General features: G+C 34.4%; 1 protein-coding gene across 1 annotated transcript in view; it reads left to right on the top strand.

Annotated features, from left to right (window-relative positions):
- CNTLN (centlein) overlaps positions 1 to 23,952 on the top strand; it is a 169,661-nt gene that overhangs the window by 139,873 nt on the left and 5,836 nt on the right. Inside the window, 6 exon segments of the mRNA XM_071425911.1 lie at positions 631 to 757; positions 2,348 to 2,476; positions 2,840 to 3,025; positions 19,681 to 19,732; positions 19,735 to 19,865; positions 21,150 to 21,227. Of these exon segments, the coding sequence (XP_071282012.1) occupies positions 631 to 757; positions 2,348 to 2,476; positions 2,840 to 3,025; positions 19,681 to 19,732; positions 19,735 to 19,865; positions 21,150 to 21,227 (703 nt within the window).

The raw sequence follows: 23,952 nt of genomic DNA, 5'->3' as shown, positions 1-23,952 counted from the left end.
TGTTTATATTTAAAATATTAATTTGTGTTATAATGGTGGAAGCATTCTATAAGGCATAATTTTCTCACTGAACAAAGATTACTTTTTAGTACATGAGAGTTTTGCAGGTTTTACAGGAAGTTTCTGACAAAAGCTGATGTTATTTCTAGATTTTGCATTTTATCTCATCTGACACACAGGGATAGGGATTTTTCAACTATTTCCATGTATTACTCAGTTGGAGGAAAGGAGTCTTCCCCATTTCACTTTCTTTTGAAAATAATATTGCAAAAAATAGTGTTTGAATGATTGAGACATCAAAGGAATTTAATTAATTGAATTTTGTGGGCACAGCAGGTTTGTTTTCCCTTTTTTTGATAATAGTTTCAGTATGATTGTGATTTCAGTTCAGACAAGCAAAAATCAAATCACAAATATATTGCATATTTAGAAAAAGATCTGTTAATAAGAGACTGAAACTGGGTTTAGTACTTGAGAACCAAGTAAATTGCAAGAGCTGCATCAGCTTTCATTTTTGAAAGTACTTTAATGCTACAGGTATGGTAGATTGTCTACTGCCTTTATACCTTTTAGTTGCATATTAACCAAATTTTCTAGCAGTGATATGCAGTCCAACTTCTCCCTCTGCAGAATATCTGAGTTGGAGAGGGACGTTACTATGAAAAGACACTTGATAGAAGACTTAAGGTCTTGCCTAAAAGCAAATCAAGAAAATGAGAAAACCTCAAATCAAATATTGGAAAGTCTTGAGAGAAAGGTACTTCTTTCTTGCTATTCCTAGTTTTCAAAAACGCAGAAGCTGGTGGATTTACAGAAGTTGTTTCAACACACTATACATATTAAATCAATATATTGCTTAAAGCAAAGAACATACAGTTAATTGAAGGGTGTAATTCCCTCCACTATAATTTGTATGAAATCAGTATATGGTGATAGCTTGAATGGATTCAGCATAATTTAATTTATCTTTGTTATAGGTGTAATTAAATATTAAAGTATTCAGAACACACAGTTGCAAGGATATGCTGTAAGTAGTGGGATTTAGTTTTATGCCCTGTAAGTTCATAAAATATAGTAGACCTGAAACAAGGGTGATTTTACATGACATATGCTAATGAAGTCCATGCATCTCTCCTGGCTATAGTAGTTAAATGTTTTAATATGTTAATCTATTTTCTAGTACAGTGTTATGAATGATTCACAGTTCTTAGCTCAAGTAATTCTAACTGTGTAGGTAGTGCTTGACTTCTATAGAAAATTATTTTCTCCTGCAAAATTTTAGGATGATTTCACTGAAGGTAAGAGAATTTGTATATGACTTAGCCTATTTCTGTTATCCAACTGATGCGCTGCACTTTAGCCTTCAATGACAGGAGAAGATCTTGATATTTGGTTGTCTATCAGGTTATGCAGCTTATGACCCCAAAATAGAAATGAACACTGGCCAGTTTGCTTTTGTTTGCCTAGAATGCAAGTGCTTGTTGAGTGACACAAGCACTATTCCTGCTTTCAGTCATACAGCATTTTCAGCTCCAAAGAGAGCTAATGTATAACCCTCCATGCTAAAGATAAGGTGTTATTAAGAAGTCCACAGCCAGAAAGTGAGAATGTTAAGTAAGCAAGGGATCTAAGGTATGACATGAGAAAAATACCTGGTTTTGGTTTTGGATAAAAGATTTAAAATGAAATAATGTGCTTTAGTGCTGTGCTTTGAGTATTCGAAGCACTTCATTTCCAAAGAATCATATTCCATACATTATTTTGATTATTCCATGTGGAAAATCAGCTTGATAAATTTTACATTATCTTCAGCAAAAGATCAAAGAAATTCCCTGTTACTCAATATTGTCAGGAAAACTTTGTGATTAGCACTGTAGGAAAGCTGAACGATTTTAAGGAGCATTGGTTTTTTTCATTTTTCCCCCCAATCAGTGTTTGCATTAGTTATTCATTATCTAAGAGGCTTTACAGACTATTAACATATAGACGATTCTTTTCTCAGCTGAGTTTGAATTTATGTGTTTCTCTCTGACAAAAGAAATTAGTGAAAATTGTAGTTTACTCCCTTTTGCAAGTACTGTGGGTCTAAAATATGTATGAACAAACAGCTCTCAGCTTTTCTTCATATTTGATGCCAGTCAAAACTTTATGTAACAAGGTTGTGTGTGAACTGATCTCTACTTGATAAGCAGTAGAGATTTATTAAAGTCTGCAATTTCAGAAAAAGACACTTCACTAATATAGTTGTATATTTTTATGTAATATAGGTATGCTTAGCTCTGATTTTATTCAAATTTTGAAGTTTTCTATCTTGATAGTCAGTGCTCTTGGCCTTTCATTATTTCAGGCGAAGGCACTGGCTGATGACAAAAAAGTTTCCATTGACTCAATGAAACAAAGGTCTAATGTAGCTATGAAATAGAAGTCTCAGTATGAGCAGATGTATCACAAAGCCAAAGATGATTTGGAGTAAAAGGTATAATTAGAGTTTTGATGGCTCCACTGTAGAACTTTTTCATACCTTACTTTAAAATGAAAAGTTGCAAGGTCATCAGCTTTAACTTTCAGTACAGTAAGGGGGAAAATAGCAGAATAATTGTAATCTGTTTCTCTGATGTAATTCAGTCACACTTCTGAAATTTACATACTGAAACATGGACATAATGACTGAAAATGAAATTACTTTTTGCCATGAAATTACATACTATATGTTGCAAGTGGAATATTCTGTGATGTCACCTATGGTGTAGGAGGTTGGTTGTTCATTCGTTTGAAATCTACCATACCTCCCCATCAGCTTTTATCATATCACTGCTGTGTCTCTGTGGATGTTTTTCAGGATCTCAAGATTACTAAACTATAGAGAAAAGTGATTGAGATTGAATGTGCTATGACTGAGCTTGAAACTGCTGCATCTCAACAATTACATGGCTTAGCTAAGCAGAGTACACAGGCTTTGGAAACTATACAGAAGGAACTGCTGCTCACTAGTAACAAAGTAGAAGAGTTCAAGATATTTGTGAAGGTTTGAATATTGACATTCTTTTGAATGTTCACCTGAGCAAAGGTGCTTTTGATTGAAAGGAAAATGTAAAAGATTAGGCAAGTCTTGGATGCACTTCCTGTTCCGGAACAGTGTTTGTAGTCGCTGCAGAGTTCTGGTGTCAGGTCTGAATAAGGAGAAAGAATCACTACCCCTCTCCCAGACTTTCAAATACTTCCACAACTTTTATTGGTCATCTTTTTATATATGGCTGACATATACTTGGTCCCAAAAGAAAGTGCTTAGTTTCATATCAAATTACTTTGCAGCAAATAAATTCCCAACACATTTAATATAATAATTCATATCTATTGATTATTGTGAATTACTGCCTTTTCCATATGCATGTGCTTCTTGTGTTAAAAATACTATATAAGGAAGCCTCTATGTTGCAAAATGGAAAGCAGTTTTAAGAACAGTATGTAGGATATTGTTTCCTTATATTCCTTCCAGGAAAGTGTTCACAACATCAGCCTAATAGACTTCAGGAAAGGTTTGAACAATGCTCTTGAGCACATGGTGTGACACCTGGGGATGGTGCTGATCAGGGCCAGGAGTTGGACTTTGACGATCTTTGCGGGTTTCTTCCAACTCAGAATATTGTGTGATTTTATTAATGTAGTGTATAACTACTGTATACCAACTTTCAAAGAAGGCTATTGTTTATTAGCCCATGAATCAGCTACTTCTCTTCTGCTCTTGGTTTGTGTAGAAGTGAACTGCTTTCAGATATGTTTGAGCAAGACTGAAGCATTCAAAGTAAAGGGTAATGGTATTTTGATGCACTGGAAAAAGAAAGCATATAAAGTCACTCTACGTGGCAGTGTTCAGACCTTTAGCATTTGAAATCATCCCATGTTCAGCTCTGTTGTTAAGTTCATAAAAATCTCCTTATGAAAAAAGACTGAACAATGTTCGATATTGCTTTGGAATCCGAAATTCAAGTAATTCATAAGCTAACTTATCCAAGGTGAAAATAATGACTGGTTTTCATGAAAAAGTCCATGTTATTTAAAAAATTAGATATTTTATTTTTAAAGTTTATTATTAAAGTGATTAATATTTTCTGTTTGCCTTTTGATGTAACTGTTGAAAAAGAGGTATAAAACTGATAATTATGCCTGTTCATTCAGAAATATGCTGCCTATTCTTGAACAGACTATAAAGTTTCATGAGTTTATTCTAATACTGAATGCTTACTCTAAGAGGAAGATATAGGTATTCTTTCCACAGCTGCATGCTTATTTTTGGCTAAATATGGAAAATCCTGAATTAATCTAATGTATTATCTATTTTTTTTAATTAGGTACTCCTATGTCACTGATGGTGGAGAGAAGCAATTCAGTCTCCATTCAGCCTGCTAAGAACTTTGGAATATTTTCACTGAATAAAGTGAAAGTAGCAGTTACAGAAAGAGGGAGATAAAAAAATCATGCTATCAATATTTTACATAGTTCCATAATGAAAAGTTTTTCAAAAATTAGAAAATGAGAAAGTAAAAGATCTTCTGTTCTCAGAAGTAAAAGTAGTGAGCAGGATCTATTAGCAACTATTATCTTAACTTCATTCATTGTTGAAGGAGATGACAGCTTTGTTGTTAATTACCATGAATATTCATTAGCACTTTTGTGGTTACACTAGATGTGAAAAATGTAAATATGAAATAATAATAATAATAGTAATAATAATAGTAGTATTAGTAATAATAATAATAATAATAATAATAATAATAATAATAATAATAATAATTTTGCCTGAATATAAAGAATATGCATGCATATTTCAAGTAACAGTTTTGCTGATTGCTGTTCCTCTGCAGAACAATTTTTTTAAAAGAAAATGTCTATAAGTAAACTAGTTTGTTTAGTGGGGTGCTAAAATCAGATTTTATTAACAATATACCACCGTAAAAAAGTAAAATCCTTAGCAATTCAGTGGAATTGTCCAGAATATGACATAAATCCTGTTAAAATATCTCTTATGTTTCTGATGTTGTAATGAAATATTGTGATAATACTTACTGTAAAAAATAGCAGTAGAGTGCAGCTCTTCTTTTGAAGTCTGGTCTGCCTCATTTCTTTTCTTTTGGATAGCTGTCAGGTTTTTGTCCCCTGACCTTGATGCTCACTCCAGCTCCAGTAATTCAAATAGTTTTTTCTATATAGAGATCAAGTTTCACCTATATATATATATATATCACTTAAACAGGTTAACAAAATTATATGATCCTCTAATCTTTGTCTGCTATTCTGGTCACTTCATAGGCTTTACTTGTCTTTTAGAGTGCAAGTGTAATTTTCTCCTCATTCTGAAACTGAATGCAGTTACTTTTTCTACCCATTCCACATTTCTTGTGACATTATATAGGGGTTTTTTAACATCCAACAATTAAATTGTTTCTGAATCGCTAATTAAGTTGCTGCTAGTTACAGCTATAAATGGGAGAAGAGGGCAACTTTAGAGAAGAGTGTGAGTGTTTATAGCAGGCAGTGTTACTTGCTTTTAAGGTTATTGATAATACAGAACCACAGGATCCTGGATCTATTTGGGTCAAGATAATCAGTTACAAAACCTAGGGAAGAGGCTTGTGGTAGAAATCTGATATACACCAGTGGATCACTGTAGAGGTGATGACTTACTAATTAAGCACATATTTGTATTGGAATGTTATAAAATGTTGCATTGCTGTGGTCACCTCAATTTGGGACCCTTATGCAATGAGCTAAAATCATTAGTTTCCAAAAATTCTGAAAGGAATGCTTGTAAACAAAGGTTGCTGTATCCAATATATTTTAAGGGACTATTGGATTTATTTTTGTTGGAGTGTGGGATAGAAATCAGGTATTTTGTGCAGAATGACTTTCAGAGGGAGCCAACAGAGCGCCTGAAATAGGTTAATTCAGAGCAGTTCATTTTTCCAAAGCTGTTATGAGGAAGATAAAGGCTAGTAGGAAATATTAATAGAAACTGTGGACTGTAAGAGTTTATTAAGTAACAAAAAAATACTGTTTCATAATTAGATGGTGACTCATTATAAATATCTCTTTCATTTTAGTGGAAAGAGAGCAAAATATTTAGAAATAAAAGGCAACATAAACAAAGTGGAAAGTGGATTATAGATAATAACCTGAAAATATAAGCTCCAATGGAATATAAAAGATGAATAAGATGTTGAAGAAGTCAAGAGGAAATCTTTGTGTAGTAAGGCCAAGAACTGCAGTAAACAGGCAAGATTTACAAATGTACTACTACTAAGGTAGCTATTATGGGGGAGATGTAATCTATTATTAGATAAAACAAATTTATAACTGTGTAACAATAGAGTGAATAAAAATATAAAATAAATAAAATTAATATGACCAAATTGATACTTCCGTTTTGTGTCTGGAATGAAGTAGGAATGTGTCTGGAATGAAGATGCTGCAGCATCCTTAATCTATTAGTAGCCAAGAGAAGATTTTTAACACTTTCTAGAAAGAAGTAGGATTTTTGGATTGAGAATTTTTATAGCTTACCACTTTATAGAGCTGGTTAAGAAATATTTCTCTTACTGATACTCATTTTGAAAAAGTATTCAAAGTTAGTGCATATATATTACAACACTGCCTAGAATCTAGGATGATTCTAGAATGATAATATTGAGTCAATATTCAGAAAAGTCAGTATTTTATGTTCATTAATCTGACCTGATTTCTGAATAAAATACTGATAAGAAATTCAGTTATTAAAGTATTATAGCATGGGAGTATAGTTACACTTGTTAGAGTACCTTTATGGAAAGCAACCTGTATTGAGAAAATCTGGGGGTTTTTTTCTGGAAAGTAGTACAAATCAGTTGATAAAGGTTACTATTTGTTTTAATATACCTTTTTTTAGGGATCTCTGACCTACTACTGAGATGTTCAGATTAAAAAAATAGCCTATGCAGTATCAATAGTATGTTAAATGGATTAAAAATAATGGACTGCATGGATTAGCTCATGCAGTCGATCTGGAAAATAAATCATAAAATGTAGGTGCTTTTTAGAGTTCCCTAATGACCAGAACTAAACTTGATTATTAAACATTTCCTTAAAATTTAAATCATGGTAAAATTTGTATGTAGTATATATCAAGACTAAGAATTAATAATGAAAGTTGGTCTTTAAATATATCAACTAGGACAAATAAAGCAGTTTTATTACAGAAAAATGCAAACTACCTAGAAGAGGGATCAGGTGGCTCTGATAGTACTTCAGGTGCATTTTCTAGAGCTCATGTCTTTATCCCACCCCCTGCTTCCTTCAGCACCACAAATTCTTTTTGAATCATACATTCAATTTTTATGGTGTACCATTGCTCAGGATATTCTATAACATGTATTGTCAGATCCTCAGGTGGATCTGCCAGTTATGTGAAGCACAGCAACCAGAGGAAAATGTTCTTTGTTGTGTGTTTGCAGTACTTGTGAGAACTCATGCAGAAAACAGCCATTGGATAAAGTTAAAAAATTGCTATTAAACTGCTTGACTGGATTTCTATAGAAAATATAGTAGAACATACTAGTTTATTACGAAACTGTCTGAATTCCTGCATGAATTCTGTTTTCTGGCATGTTCTATTTTTTTATCTTCCTCCAGACTTTGAGTGACCCTATGTTTCTCTCAGAGGCTTTTGTAAGCCAAGACTCAGTAGTGATATCTGTCCCATTCAACTCGTCCATCAGCAAAACTCACTTTACTCTGCGGTGATGATGCCTGTCTGAGCATGAGAATATGAGAACTTTTCTGACCTTGAGCAGGATTGTTTTGATAAGGCATCTATATTCAGCTATGGTGGTAATAAATAGGTGATGGCAGCTGAATGCTTCGAAATCAGTTGAGTGCGCTTCTTACTTCCATACTACCTCTGTCATTTGGGACTTGTGTGCCTTCCACTGAGGATATCCTGTGCAGCACAGAGCACATCTGGTGTGTTCTGGCATTGTTCTTGGTAGGTCTCCAGTACAACCATCTGATAAAACTGACTGCCAAAATCAAGACCCATGGCAGTTCACTTGGCAAGCTTAATGGATCTAAGTTGGGATCTAACACTCACCCTCTTAAGACAGCTGCCCTCATTTCGGCTACTCAGAGCTGGGCTTAAGCTAGGTGCACTTCCCCCTCACTCTCTTCTTTGACATATATCTATGTTCAGCAGCCACGTGTATCAGAGGACTTATTTCACCTCAGCTTGGCCAAGTGGTGTTCTGCCAGTTACTTGTCATTCAGTCAGTTTATCTTACATCCTGATATATATCAGTCTCTATTACCTTTCTGCAGTTTATCTTGAATACCGACATAAGTTTTGCCATGGCATATTTCCTCACTGCTATCTTGGGCTGTAGTTCAAAATACAGGTTTAGGTAAGTTAATGCTTCTGTTGAAAAGTTACACCTGAGTGAGCCTCACTCCTCATTTCTGCCCTTACGCAACTTCCTCCCTACTCCGTTTTTGAAATGTCATCATAGACATTTTCTGGGTTGATTGTGAGCTGGTTCATGAGAATTCAATTAACCTTCTAAAAGCCCGCAACACCAGTTTTGTGTATCACAGAAGGTCAGAACAGGGACAGGTTTACATGGTTGTAGGCTGGAGATGCTGGGACTGCCCCTTAGTGGCAGTGCTAACTGAGAAGGCTATGTAAATTTTTTCCTGTTGCAAATAATTGGTAATTAATGACTAGCCATATTAAAAAATCCCCTTATTTGGCAAATTCTGGTTATTTACTATCCTTGTCTTTTTCTCTTGAACTGTTCTGTGTTGGCTCAAAATAGACCATTGCTAGGTAATATGTTCTTCTCAGGATAGCTGTATAGAGATCATGTCCTATTTGCTCTTTATCTATAAACAAAACTATTCAAAAATATTAGACATAACTGATTGGGTTGGAAGGTACGGATATTTGGGAAATATTCAGTTGGTTTTTATCAGTTATTCAGTTGGGTTATAACATGAGAGCATCACAAATATATTGCTACAGTCTTTACTTTGTGTCACAAAGTCAGATCTTCAAATGGAAGGAAATCCTTGCAGGCGACTCTCAGAATTCTCCAGTTACAGTGAGACAGCAAGAGATGTTCTTCATAGAACTTTGCTGTTGCTGAATATATTCTCAAACCCTGTAGACTCAGTTTTCCTGGCAGCACTAGTGCTCCAATGTCTTCAGGTCCAGGATGCGTGGAACATAATTTTTCAGATGGGTACCAAGATCAGATGCAGAATGATCATTTGTTTCTGTATCTGAAAAAAGAAGCACATAATGGGTGACTGTAAAACTCAATAATTGGCAAAACCAGACTAACTTTTTGTTGAAATAGAACTATGGTATGCTGTACAGATGAAATCTGGTTTATTTTGAAAATTTTATGCAATTGTATCTGAACTGTGCCTATTTGGAAGTGTTGTGTGACCAAACTAAGATTTCTTCAGTAAGTCACTGGGACATTTTGCAAACAACAGCAGATATTATCACATAAATCAGCACTGTCAGTTTTGATTTGGAAGTGGACATCTTTAATATGACTTCAAGTTGCTAGAAAATTCTCCCCCCTGAGGCATTTGAGATCCAAAAGCTAAGTATATTTCATTTATTACACTCCAAACTGTCAACACTTTACCTAGAAAAGTATACCCAGAGTGACTATTTTGTATTGTGTGGAGTGCATGATAAGTCTGTCAACCTGTGTTCAGTCAGAATCAGCATAATATTTGATTCCAGGAATATGTTCCACCATGACGAGAATCGGTAGTCTTACCTGTAGAATACACACCTTAAAAGATGGTATCCTATATGAAAAGCAAAATTTGTTTAACTGAGAAAATATCACCATTAAAAAAATTAGGCATTTATTGCTTCTTCTTCATTGTACATGCTACTTCAAGAAAAAAAGTAGAAACACAGCTTTTATTATGAAATATCAACCTTTCTTGGTTCTGAGAAGAAATTGGTGATAAATTAAGCTAATCTCCATCAGGATTACTCTGCATCTGGGATTTAAGCAAATTGAATCAGAGGCCTGAATAGTGACAGTGAATATCTATTAGACTGTAAACAGAATAATAGGCCTTGTGAATTTTAATGAATTAAGTGAATGGCTGAATTCTTATGGTTTACAGGAGGCATATGGTTAGTGATACATACAGTGTGCCAGGAACAGCATATACTGTAGAATTCTTAATGGAAAAAATCTTGATAAATAAAATGGAAGAATAAAGAGGAAGATGTTGAAAAGCATGTCCATACTCTACTTATTCTTTGCTTTTTAGACTGTGAAGGATAGCAGTCCAGTTTGGTTTTTTGACTATGACAGAAAAAGACCATAACAGACACAGTTTAAAATATATTGAATGTTTACAAATCCTACTTGTTACCTAATTCTGTATTAAGAATTTAAGGATGTTGATTTAGATGATTCAATTATGTAACCAAGTTTAAGATATGTCATTTTTTTGTAGCTATGCATGTATATCTCATGCAAAGTTTAGATGCATATCTGACATACACAGGTGATTTTGTTGATAATGGGGCTATTTTCATTCTTCCTAGCATGCAAGAGAGCCATTTTTACAGGCTGTGACTCTATAGTTGTAGATACCATGTGAACAGATCCAACAAACTTGAACTGAAGACTGTTTCCACTAATCTTCAAAAAAAATTCCATTTGTGCCTCAGTAAAAAAAAATTAAAATCAGAGTAAGTTCAGCAGAGAATTGGATTGAAACAGGATCAGCTGGATCATCTAGGTGCTGCTTGGAGACTCTGTACTGCACTTCCTGGAAGTGTCTAGATCCATCTGGGATTTCTTTAAATGGATTGGAAAGACTTCTTTTTAAAGCTTTTACTCCATTCTCTGCTGGACCTAGAAAGGTGCTTTGTTTAAAGATAATGGCCAGTTTGGGGTCTGAAAAACAGAAACAATTCCTGGAAGAAGGAATGACTGGAAGACTTCAGGGGTGGATACATGAGTACATACTAAAGGCTCTATGCTTGAAGTGATTAGAAACACTTTTGGCAAAAAAACAAGAAAACTAGAAAAACTTGGAAAGGAGGACAAAGGTCTCCAATAATGATTTATGTGAGAGTTCATGTAGAAATAATTGTTTAATGTATGACAATCAAATTGCTAAGAAAGCGAGCTGAAGCAGGGAGAACATAAAGCACTCATTCATATAGAGGGTCTTGTGAAGTGTCCACAGTAACTTAGGAAGCTGGGAGTTAAGGGGATTCCCCAAGGCGTATGCCAAAAGGGCTACAGAGAAGTCGGAAGAGTTCTAGGAAGACTGAATCATTAAGAAACCCAATAAATTACAGTATTCTGAGAAAACACAGTTGGTAAATTTTATGGGAATTTTTAAAAATCTAAGTAATGCCAGAGATGACCTCTTAAGTTGGGTTTCAGACACATTTGTTTCAGCAGTGCAGTGTTCTTACACAGAGCATCTGATTTATAGTTCTTAGGCTTTTTGTGTGTTTCTGCAGAAAGATAGCATAAGCTTAGACACTGAGCTGAGTGTCAGAAAATCATGGTGTTCTTCACTTCTTGGTCACTGACCTGCTATGTGACCTTTGGAGTGTTGCTTCACCTCGGTATTTCTTGGTCTGCCCTGAATATCTTTGTTTGCTGCATCTGGTACAACTGTGCTGACTTTGTCTGCCCTAACTGTTCAAGATAATAAACTCCCTAAGATCCAAGGCATCTCTTGCTACACATGTGTGAAGCTCTAATTTCTGTCAGTGCCTTTTTTTTCCCCCTCTGTGTAAATAACTGGTAATATATGAAGTTTTAAAGGAATGATAGTAGTTTTACTAGTACCTGTGTAAATCAGAAGAAATTCTGTTGAAACCAAAGAATTTACAGCAGGCAAAAAATTAATATAAATGAGGTAGTACTGAAATGCAGAAGTAAATGGGACTTTAAATTATTATTATTGCCCATTCCACATAAATAGAATTTTAGAAACCAATCTATTTTGACAGAAATATTCTGTGTGTCATCCCATGCTGATTATATATATTTCAACTCATTCTCTGCTATAAAGAAAACTATTATTTTTTCTCTGTTATAGGACACAAAACATGGTAATTGTGCCAAAAATCTAGCAACAGTACAATGAAAACTGTGGGGTGTTTGCTGATATTTAACAACCAGCATGAGTCTGAAAACATTTGGGTCTACAGTTCAAGTTTTGGACAGTCCTAAAGCTTAATGTACAGGAGAGATTAGATAATTGTAAAGCTGTAAAATTATAAATGACTATAGGTGTGTCATATTAGTAGGTACCTGCTGTATGTTCTATAAGTAAAGTGCAATAAATTCTACTTAAAGGTATTACAAAGAATTTAATGAAAAAAAGCAGATTTTTAAGATGAGATTTCAAGCATAAAGTAGGATAGCTAAGCAGTTCTCAAGAGAGGATTAGAAAACAAAAAGAGAAAAAGCTGACCAGTAATACAAAGCCTCTTAATTTTTATTCACACAGGGAATTTTGAAACATGTGAATGTACCGCTAAGAATGTATGGTATATTTTCTACTGAAATAAAAACTATTTTGTAATTGGCCATAGTAAGTCCATTGCTGTATCTTTGTTTAAATGTGCCTTGTTTTGAAGACAATCTAAAATTAAAACTGTCCATGACTTGAGTCACTTGTCTGTGTATTTGTAAAAAAATTGAATTTTTTTAGAACATAGCATGATGTATTCCATTTCCTTTTCTTATAATGTCAAATATAGGTTGAAATATTTTCAGTATTCTTCCCTATGGTTTCCTGCACCTTGAGATGGTTAAGCAAATGCAGTCAAAAGAACATTCTCAATTTTCTACTCAGAAATATATGCTCATAAAGAAACCATTTGTTTTTAATTCTTTTCAACCTAGAACAAAGGATATTTTGCTCGAGTGTGTAGGATGAGGTATTTTGGAGAAATGGGGAGCCAGCCAGGGAAGACTTCCACCCCTAATAGCAAGTAGGAATAGCACAATTTAGGCCAGCATGGTTTTACAAATTCAAATCTTGCCATTGATAGGGATCAGATTATCCAATTTTATGCAATGCAGTTACTAATTCCTGTCACTGTATCTTATTATGCTTATTGTATTTTACCTGGGTTTTTGGGGTCTTCAGTACTAAGTGCCAAGTTTTGTAAGCAAATACTGAAATTGTCAGGCCCTTTTTATAGTGTATGACTTGAAGGATTTTCAGAAAAGCCACAATGGGTTTAGCTTTAGTAGTTGAGAAAGAAATACTGTGCAAATCTGTGTACACTTCTTCAGATGTGTGGTGTGGGGTGTTACAGAATTCACCTTTTCTAGTTCAGAGCCACAGAGAATGCAGGGCCAGGCTAGGATGTTGGACTGAAAACTGAAGATAGCTTTTGCTGCTAGAATAGAAGAGAATGATAATATTTTAAATTACTTAAATGAATCTTTCAGATCTTCCCTGTTAGAATCTGAGTTATGCTCATGTGTGTTCAAGTTTGCCTGTGTTAATTGAATAATCAGGAAATCATGGAAAATCAGGTTGTAGATACAACTGCGATATCACATTATTTTTTACATTCAGACTGCAATTTCTCTATATTTATGTATAATGGAATTCTTTCAGGTCATTAGGTGAGGCAGTTCTTCCAAGCCATGTGTGCTTTCATCTTCCACTTATCTCTGTGAAGTTCTGAGCACTATTCTCAGTGCCAATCAACATAAGACTGTTTAATTTAAATCATATATATTGTTCTGATATCTACCTTTATAGGATGTATTTTTTCCTTTCAGATAGTTATTGAATTAGCCTTTGAAACTTTGCATCTCTGTTAGCTTTTAGGTATCACACTAACATTCTCTAAAAATCACTAAATTGTCTTAAATTCTCTTGAAATTCTCTTAAATTATCTTTTTTGTTTTGGGGGAGTTTAAAAAATTCAATGTATTGTTTGTTTACTTTATTCTTAATGGAAAAGATAATAAAATATCTTAATTCCTTCAAAAAATACATAGTACATAAAACTATGAGACATGTCATGTTTAAACATGTATCTTAATAAATTCTGGAACCACAGCAGAAACTGTGACTGTAGACAGGTAAATAAGACCAACTCATCACCTTATAAATGTGACCTGTGTGACATTGGTAAAATAATGTTATTGCCACTTTAATATTTTGCCACAGAAGTTCGAATACTAAACATGGTGAAGATTGGTCTGTATGTCCTCTCCATCTTTACTTACAGGGCATCTGCTGAGTCTCTAAAAATCACATGTGATCTGTAAGAATCATAAGAATTAAATCAACCAACTGAGGCTTTCTCCTTCCCTTGGGTCAGAATGCTACATGTTATAGCCCTAAGCAAACCAAGTCCATTGTAGTGGTCTGTTTCTGTGTCTTGTCTTGTCTCTTTTCTGATAAAAAAAGGTTATGCCTAGAAGGTGTAGTTTTTTCAAGTGAATGAGCTGCAGTAATTTAAATAACGTATATAAATATATATTAAATAACATATTTTAAAAAATTAAATCCCTATAGAAGAGTTTTCAGTCATGCTGTGATATCAGTTTAAACATTACTACTGAAATTATTTTAAAAGCAATTTTTAGAGAGAGAATAAGGAACAAATAACTATACTTCCATTTAATGTTTATTTCAGCTGCTGAAATGGTTTATGACATAATCTCTTTGTGTAATTTTGTCCATTCATTCTGTTTTGTTTTGTTGATTATGAGGTATTTGGGGTTGTAATATTTGTCAGCCTTTTTGCAGCCTGAGGATCTGGCCCAACTTTCGGCCAGCAATAAATATTCTACCACAAAAGTAGAGTTCTTTGAGCTCAGTGTTCAGTTCTCTGAAATTTCTCTTATTATTCACAGACATCTTCATAATGCTTTTGACTCTTTAGGAAACTAACGTTTTTTCAGAAAACGTTTTCCACTTCGTTTTTGGTTTAATGCTTTGAACCACATCCATATACTTTTCTAATGTACTAAACAAGTGAGTTTCTAAGAACACATTACTTGTATCTAAGGACATCTCCATATTGAACTACACACACAATACTATATATAAAATAGTTCTGTATATTATATTCTTCTATGCATTTGTGCTTGGTTGACTAGCAGCTGTAGTGGTTGTCCAGCAGCTAAAAACCACACAGTTCTTTGTTGACAGGGGCTGCTGATTGCCCCAGTAGGACTGGGGAAAGAATAGAAGGAGCAAAAGTGAGAAAAGTTGTGTACTTGTGTGTTGGTAAGGACAGTTTAATGAAGGAAAATCAGGAGAATAAATCCCCCAAGGAATGTAGATCAATACCTAGCCAGTCTCTGAGCAGACAAATCACCATCTCCCTTAGATTTTGTTACCTGGCGTATGTGGGAAATGCCCATTTGGTCATTTGGGGCCAGTTGTCCATCCCAGCTGCGTTCCCTCTCTACATTTTCTGCATCCCAAGCCCACTTGCCGAGGTGGCAGCATGAGGAACAGGAGACCCTGACACTGTGCCAGTGCTACTTAGCAATGGCTGGTATGTTAGCAGCACTGATTTAGTTACAAATCCCAAACACTGCACCTTAGAAGCTGTTGGAAGACAATTAACTACATCTCCATTTGTGCTGGAAGAAGCCAGCCGGAAAAATACTGGTCTGGTTTAGAGAGACCTTAGGCTTGAACTTGTGACAAAAAAAGAGTGTAGCATCTCTGGAAGGATGAACAGATAATTTGGGAGAGCTACAAAGATGTTGTCAAGTATGTGGAGAGAAAATTAGAAGGGCCAAAGCTAAACTGGACCTTAATTTGGCCACTGTGGTTAAAAACTCAGTGATGCTGAAGGTCTCTTCCAACTTGGATGATTCTGTGATCTCAGCCAGATGCAGCACACTCTTATTACTATAGTACAAAATACAGCAAAGCTTTAAATTATCCATGACTTATGAGCCATGGCCTTTGACATGAGATGCAGGACTGAATCTGGCTCTACATAGGTACAGTGCAGGACTGAAATCTGGCTATACATAGGTACAGTGCTAGCTAGTGTCAGAAATCGTCTTGGGACCATTAAGTTTTATTACGCTACAAACAATAATAGTATATAAATTAACATGGTAATTACAGGAAAAGTTTTTGGCGTTGCCTTGGTCATACAACATTACTTAAGGCCATTGATCAAACTGTCTTAATTCCAGGATCAACGAGTGTCAGTATGAGTGTCACTGTTTTGGGATGTGAAGGCCCTATTAATAGTGTGCTGTCAGGGTGTTTGTACCATCAAGGCTTCTTTGAGTGTTTAATTAAATATGACCTTCTAATTGAAAGAAGACCTTTGTCTTTATACATCTCAAAACTGGCAAAAGATGCAGTGCTAAGAAGTGATTACATGCTGAGGCCAAATTTGAAAACAATATATTCTTAAGAATGAATATTTGAGGTAGTGAAAATGAAGTAAAAAGGCTTGTAATGGAGATATCTCAGAATTATTTGTAACCCAACATCTGTAATGTTTATTATAGGAAAGATATGGAGTTGGTTGGTAACTCAACAATTGTAATGATTAAAAAGAATTAGGAACCTTAAGGTAATTTTGTTAGAATTTTAAGCTTCTTTTTTTTCTTGTCAGATCAGGAGTAGTTGCACTGGTCTGACAAGAAGTAGTATAGATTCATTTCAGGAATTAATCAAGAATTCCTATTCTAGTTGGCTGGTAGCAGCAAACTGTGTCCCACAAGACTAACTCTGATAGTAACATCTAAGTTAGGAAAATGGCTTTGCTAACAAAATATCCTATATATTTGATGGCAAAAGAAAAAAAACAAAGATAAAATCTCAAATCCTAGTGTTACTGGTACTAATAAAGGCATTGTTATAATTCAGTATAGTACAGAAGTCATGTACTGCACTGATTTCATTTTAGGTAGCTTGCATCACCTATGTATGCTTATTAGTTTAAAAATAAACAATTTTGTAATACACAGAGGGAAATGTTTTCATTCAAATTCCTACACCTAGCTCCAGAATGCATTGGATCAAATTCTTAATCACAGAACAATGTTATACTGCCTTCAGTGCACTCATCAGCAAAACCTGGGTTGCTTAACTCTTGAGTCTGTACTTTTGAGTTTGGAAATGGGTCTTTCAGTTTCTAAAGCTGTGTGGCTTGAGACTGAACATATCTGTATTGGTGCATGAACTGACATATAAATTGTATCACTAATAAGTAAACAATTTAGCACATGAATACATTAGCATATGGTGGATCTGAAAATAACAAAAGAAAAAGCAACTTAAAATCATAGGAAGACTATAAATTTCAAGGCACTTATTTAGTGATAAAATTTATATCAAAACATTATATCAATAACATGAAGGAGGGAGGTTCAAATATAGCTAGTCTCTCAGAGTCCACTTTTAAAGTCCATAAAGTAGCCTTATTTTTCACATATGCTTTGTGCTTTGCATATGCTTTAGTGTATTTGAACTGCTCAAGGGACAGAGAAATTGAAGTGCAAGTCCTCCATATGAATGATCTGCTGTGATTATATGTAAAGTATACGCTTGCATATTAAAATATATTCATTATAATTTTCTCTTTCTGTGATTTCTGCTTAAACTTGCTTTTTCTTTATTCTTTTCTTAATTTTTTTTCAATTTTTTATTCCTTTTTTAAAAATTGTTGCTATAGATTCTTCCATGTCTTTCTGATACCTTTCTTTCTGGCACCTTCATTTCTGGAACTGTGGAGTAAAAGCCAATCACACTGGAGTTGCAGTTTCTGAATTACACTGTTGCTATCAGCTTGTTCATTCATCATTAACTTCTTTTGGAATTTGGATACACCAATAACATTTATGTAATAATGTCAAATGACTGTTGCCTGGCAATGTTTCTGTTTTCTCTGAGGCATTCAAATGAGTATTTAACATTATTTATTATCATGCTTCTATTTTTTCTGGTTTTGGTTTTGTTTTTTATTGTTTTGTGTAGCCTTTCCAAGTGGCTTTGAAGGTAATTTTCTTGCTATTTTGCTCCTTTAATTTACATTTCCTCTTTGCATCAGATTACACATGTGCATCTTCTAGAGTGATCACTTATGCCTGAGAGAGATGTCTTTTTAAAACATGGGAAGCTGATTCAATTTGATTGAAAAAGTGGGGTTGAACTTATTTTTCCATTGTCAAATATATCTCCTATATGTTGCAAGAGCCAATTTACTCCTAGATCATTTCAAATGCTACAAAAACATGTGATTTAACTGTATTTTTTTCATAGTGTGTGCTTTTTTTGGGGTAGCTCCCTCTTCTCGTAGTCTATTTCCTTCTTAGTTCAAGTTTCCCTAGGTCCCTGCCCATTACACTTCAAGTTTCTTCATTCCTCTCAGCTCTACACTTGCAGATAGGTTTATATCCAAAATAGTTTGTTGGAAATTCTGTGGATGAAGGTACCCACACTTAAATAAGAAAATTGGACAAATTTCACTGTACCTTCTCTCCCCAGATTTGTGTCCCCAGTTATTTTTAATAACTAAATTTTATTAAATACAGAAAAATGTTAAGTTGGGAATTGGTAGGAAGAAAAAATCTTGGAATTGGATGTGTCTGCTGTGCCTTTGTTGAAATGTATTAGCAAATTCTCTCTAATGACTGTTTCAAATACACTAGAGGCTGTAGAATACTTTACCCAAAATGCCAGTAAACAGGCTTCATAATCCTGTAGTCAGTTTTTAGGAAATTAAGGTATTCTATATGATACGAATTTTGAGGAGCTGATCAGCTACTCTTGAGATGTATCTTAATAAGATGAGCTTTACTAGGATGATCAAAAGAAAACCTTCTTTGCTCATTTTTAGCTCAGCCAAGGTGTTTGTGTTGACCATCATGGTTCTATTTGAGTCATGGAAGTTGAATATTTTAGGAGGATCTTCTGAAAATGGATTAGTACTCTTGTTTGTTAGTCAACAATTTTTAAATAAAATTGTCTTGCTCAGCTTTTGATGAAATATTTTTGTCATAGTTACATAAATATTAAACCAAAATTACTTCAGTTATAAAACTGATTAATTACTCTGATGTTTAGTGTTATTTCATTGAACCAAAGAATCTAAGAAGTAGGTAAGATAGAAGCTTGGTAGACAGGACAGTTCTGAATAACTCTCTCCTGGTGGGAAACAAATTTCAGATTTTGAATAAAGAGGTGTACTGGTGCTTCTGCATGCAGAGAATGTCAATAAGCTTCAAAAAAATAAATCTCTATTTGACCACAATGAAGCCTGACACTTATGTTCTTATTCAAGAACATTTCTGTTAGACTGTGTCAGAAAAGGATTTTGATTCTGTGGAAGTTGCTTTGTCTTACTAATAGTAGCATTATAAGAATAGTTACTTTGCTAAAGACATACCAAAACAGTATGTACATTTAAGAACATTTTTACAGTATGTACATTTAAGAACATTTTTTTGTTTACTGTATTAATTGATATTTTTTGTTCTAAGTAGCATGTTATTTAATATTCTGTTGAACAAATAGCATAGAATGAAGATAATTCCCATCTAAATGAGCTTAGTCTAAATGATACTATTTTCTCCGTCTTATTCGCACTATTAAAATATGACAGTAGAGTATTTTTTTGCTTATGCCTTCCAGACTCTAACCAGAGAGTTACATTGCAGTGTACAAGAGCTGAGAACAAAAATTAAACTGGCAAAAAAATGGGAGAAATGAAAGCATGCAAAAAGTGTCTTTCCCAAGAGAGTCTTCAATTAGCAGCGTCTATCCTTAATATTTCAACAACTGATCTTTATGAAATACTACAAGAAGGAGATGATTAGGTAAATTATTTTAAGGACTTCAGTAAAAAAGGCATAGATGAGAAGATGCTGACTACATCCCTCCTTGAAGAAAAGGATTTGCAGGTAAAGACTGAAATTTCATTGTGCAAGATACAGTACAGAAACCAAGGAGAGTTTAATCTAAATGAAAAGGTCAGGTTAGAGATTCATAAGGTGGCAAGACTTAGAGCATGCATAAATATACACATACTGTTTTGAGCATGTGTATGTAGAGATATTATTCAGTATTTTCCTTTTTTGTGAGGCTATTTGGTAGGATTGTATGTTTTCAATAGACTTCAGCATTAAAGGAAACAAAATTAGAATGTCTTGCTGTGCCAGATTGATTTTGTTGATACTTCCTCTCTGAATTGTGATACCTATTACAGGTATTTCTGGTAGACAGATGGTTTCTGGGTGAATTCATAGCCTTTTTTGTTGGTTCTATCATACATTTTAATATGAAATATTTGATAGCGTTTCATCAAATCACTCTGTTAAATAGATGCAGTGATGGGATTTCTTGTCCAGATTTATTTAGTCCTGATCAAATAATATATGAAAAAGCCTGTGCAGTTACTTCAGCAAGTGTCTAGGAGCTGGCCATTATTGGCCTGTAACAGTACTCTGGTGATGACTTAGATTTAGCCTTGTTGGAGCTTTATATTAAAGAGGCCACAAAAAGGAAGCTCTCCTGTTGGTGAAACAACAGTGCATGGTATGTATATGCACTGATAGGGATTACACTCATGAATACAAATAAAATAGGCTGATCCCTGCCCTGTTTACTAACATTTATAGAACCCTATATAGTGATTCACTTTGACAGAGTTGTTCCATGCTTATCTCATTCTCAGAGTAATTTCTACATCCTGTATCTTTTTGTTATAGTCACTGTGAATATATGTGTAGAACACATAAACATACTTAACTATAAATATAAAACAAATTTATTAGACAGGAGATGAATTTACACTACACATACACTACATATTCTATCTATCAGTGCATAGACTTAGGCACCTTTATATTAAACTCATACAATTTAGACATAGATCACACATGCACCAGTATATTCATATGAAAAGAACATGCTATACACATTTTTCTAGAGGCATGCACAGACAAGAGTAGGTTTAAAAATTTAATAGAGCACTGATACTTGATGAGTATGCTTCAGATAACTAATTTTGCAAATGTGATTCCAACTTCCACATGCTCTGTATTTAATGTATACCCAGTTACACATTTCCTTTATTGCTCCTGATGTTTTTATGTTTTTAGGAAACAGCAGAAACAAAAATGGAATTTGAAAAAAATAAAGAATGGCTACAGCATATACAGAAACTTCTTGAAGCACAGGTGCTCAATTTATATAATCCCACAATGAATTGTAACTTTCTGCTCTGATTAGCTACAACATTTTAGTTGTAATTAATACATTGTATTTGTAATTATGGTGCTGTTGATGGTCTCAAAGTATACTGTGATGAGCAATGTGAAATCCTTGTTTTGTAGCGTTCCCTTTGTATTTATCTTAAAATCCGAGTTACTGTGTAAAACTGAAGAGATGTTAATCAAGGATTTGTGATAGCTAATTTAACAGCTAACTTAAACTAACATAACCAGTAAAAACAATGCTGGCAAAAACCAGCACAGATTTTGGCAAATGTGTTAATTGAATTATTGAAACACTGTATAATGCTTGCTAGAGTGAAAATGATGTGTTCTCTCATACCTCTTAGGAAAAAGAGACTTTTTTTAATGTGCCTTTAAAGTTACTAGTTGTTATGGACACCTGAGGAGTTCATGGGTTTCTGTGACCTTTTACTGTGGACCTGTTTCCAGTCAATTCATGTTTTCCTCATAGCCAGACAGCTGTTTATTATCGTGTCTTCTCGCATTCTCTACAATATTTTCTACTGAGACCTCGAGCAGCTTGTTAGTGGGAAGTAAATATTGATTTGGCATCCTGTCAATGCAGAAAGAATGAAAAAATTTCCACCAGAGGCCCCTCAAACATTTTCCTATCGACATTTTCTGGGCAGAGAGGAAAGCTGCATAGAGGATGACAAGTCTGAGACTAGCAGAAATCCCTGAGGGGTCCATTGAGACTGCTGGTGTGACCTGTGTGATACTTTTTCTTCTCTTTCAAGTCTTTTTTTTTAATACACACAGAGTCTGCTGGGATGCTCCCCTCTTGTAAGTGATCAAGGGCAGTTTATTGGCAGGTGAGAGCCCAGCTTTTCTACCCATAGTCAGCTTTTGTTTGGACATCACTGACAACATACCCTGACTCTTAAAACTTTTCTGCTACATTTTTAGTTTTCTCTTTTATTTAAATTTTTAGTTTTCTCCTTTATTTAAATGACGGGCAGTTGATGTTTGGAAAGAAATAAAACTTGATTTGTAAATACAGTGCATAATGCATATTCACTGGCATGGGTCCATTAGTGATGTAGTTGGTATTAGTTAAGAATGTGAATGATTGAAAATATTTTGAAAGCCATTTTAAAGAAACACACACATCAGATTTATGTATTTAACCATCAGAAACTTTTGTGTTGAGATTGTATCCTGTGACCAGATTTTTAAAAAATGACAGGTTTTCCTTCTTTCATTATCAAAACTTACTACCATGAAGACTCCTTAATTGCTGCAGCAGAGGAAATAGAAATATCAGTGTGCTTTTACTGGCTTTGTCAAAAAACCTGGCATTTTAATTAAACCTCATAATGCTACATGAAACTCAGCATTAAAAGCACAGTTATTTATATTCACTTAACTGCCTTCATTTGAAGAATTAAAAAAAATATATATAAACTTCAATATTCTGTTCATATTATGGGCTCCAAAATATGAATCAGATCCGTGGAATACAATGAAGACTTCTTGTTCTGTTTTTCATTGTTATTTGGAAAATTGCTAAAAAATATTAAGCAGAATTTTATCACTTTTCTTCATCTGCTATAGACAGACAGCAAAAACCAGGGGATGGAGAGTGAAGGAATTGTTGAATGAAACCAGGTATTGCAATCTTTGTAAGATTGCAAATGTTATATAAGGATAGAAGACCTCATTGTTCTTAGCCATGTACGTTTGTGTACAAGTTAATAGTGATTTTCTGTGATTTTTGCTCCATCTTGTGGGGTTCTTCAGAAGAAACACTGAGGGTAGAAGTAATTTTTGGCAAGCAGACCATTTTTAGAATTCAAAGAGGATTATAGTGGTTTTGGGGAGCAGCCAGCTCTGCTTTTCATTTCTGTCCATGCTAAGGCATGTAGATGGAAACAGTTAAGATTTCTTCATCTGTATTTGAGAGCAGGTCATGGAACAGCTCTGTGCCCTTTAAAATGCTTTACTCACATCCTGCAGAGTTTGGTTGTGGTTTCTTCTAGTAAGATTTGGTAATATTTCTGATCAGCAAACTAAAGCCCGTGGTGAAATGTAAGCTTTCTGCAGGGTTTTGCTCATAACTGACTGCCTGCTAAGTGTTACATGTTGGCAAACTGTGCTACCCATTTGCATCTTGAACAAAGATGCAGGATTGCCCTTTTCTGTTTTTCTGAGTAAACGTTCAGTGGAAAATTGCATCAGATCACTTAATATTGCAGTTTGATATAGTGTCTTTTTGTGCCATTGAGCCAGGACTTTGAAACATAATTGCCCAGCAGTATTGATTTAATTGCCTAGGTTTATTTGTGGACTCCTAATTATTGACTGGAGGTAAATTTAATGGAGAAACCTTTATGAACACTGGGAAACTGCTGCTATTGCTGTTATACATAATGAACTGCATCATATCCCTTTAGATCATTCTTCAAGCTAATTTTATTCTACTGTGACAGTACGATAACATTTAAAATGTCATAGACATTTTATTTTTATTACTGACATACGCCATTTTACTGCTGCACTAGAATTTTGGGGGGGACTGAGTGAAGCACTGGTTGCTTTTTACTGTCATTTTATAGGTTCCCCTAAAGTGTGATGATAAAGGATGCCACGAATCTCTTTTCACTTCATCTGTCCATACTCTTATGACTTGGAAAAGTCTCATATCTGTCAGCTTTACAAGATTATTAAT

This window comes from Agelaius tricolor, unplaced genomic scaffold (genome assembly GCF_023055355.1).
Source record: "Agelaius tricolor isolate 1412-34295 unplaced genomic scaffold, bAgeTri1.0.p SCAF_4, whole genome shotgun sequence".
Classification (NCBI taxonomy): domain Eukaryota; kingdom Metazoa; phylum Chordata; class Aves; order Passeriformes; family Icteridae; genus Agelaius; species Agelaius tricolor.
Note: the sequence above shows the minus strand (reverse complement) of the source record. Positions and strands in the feature narration are given on the sequence as shown.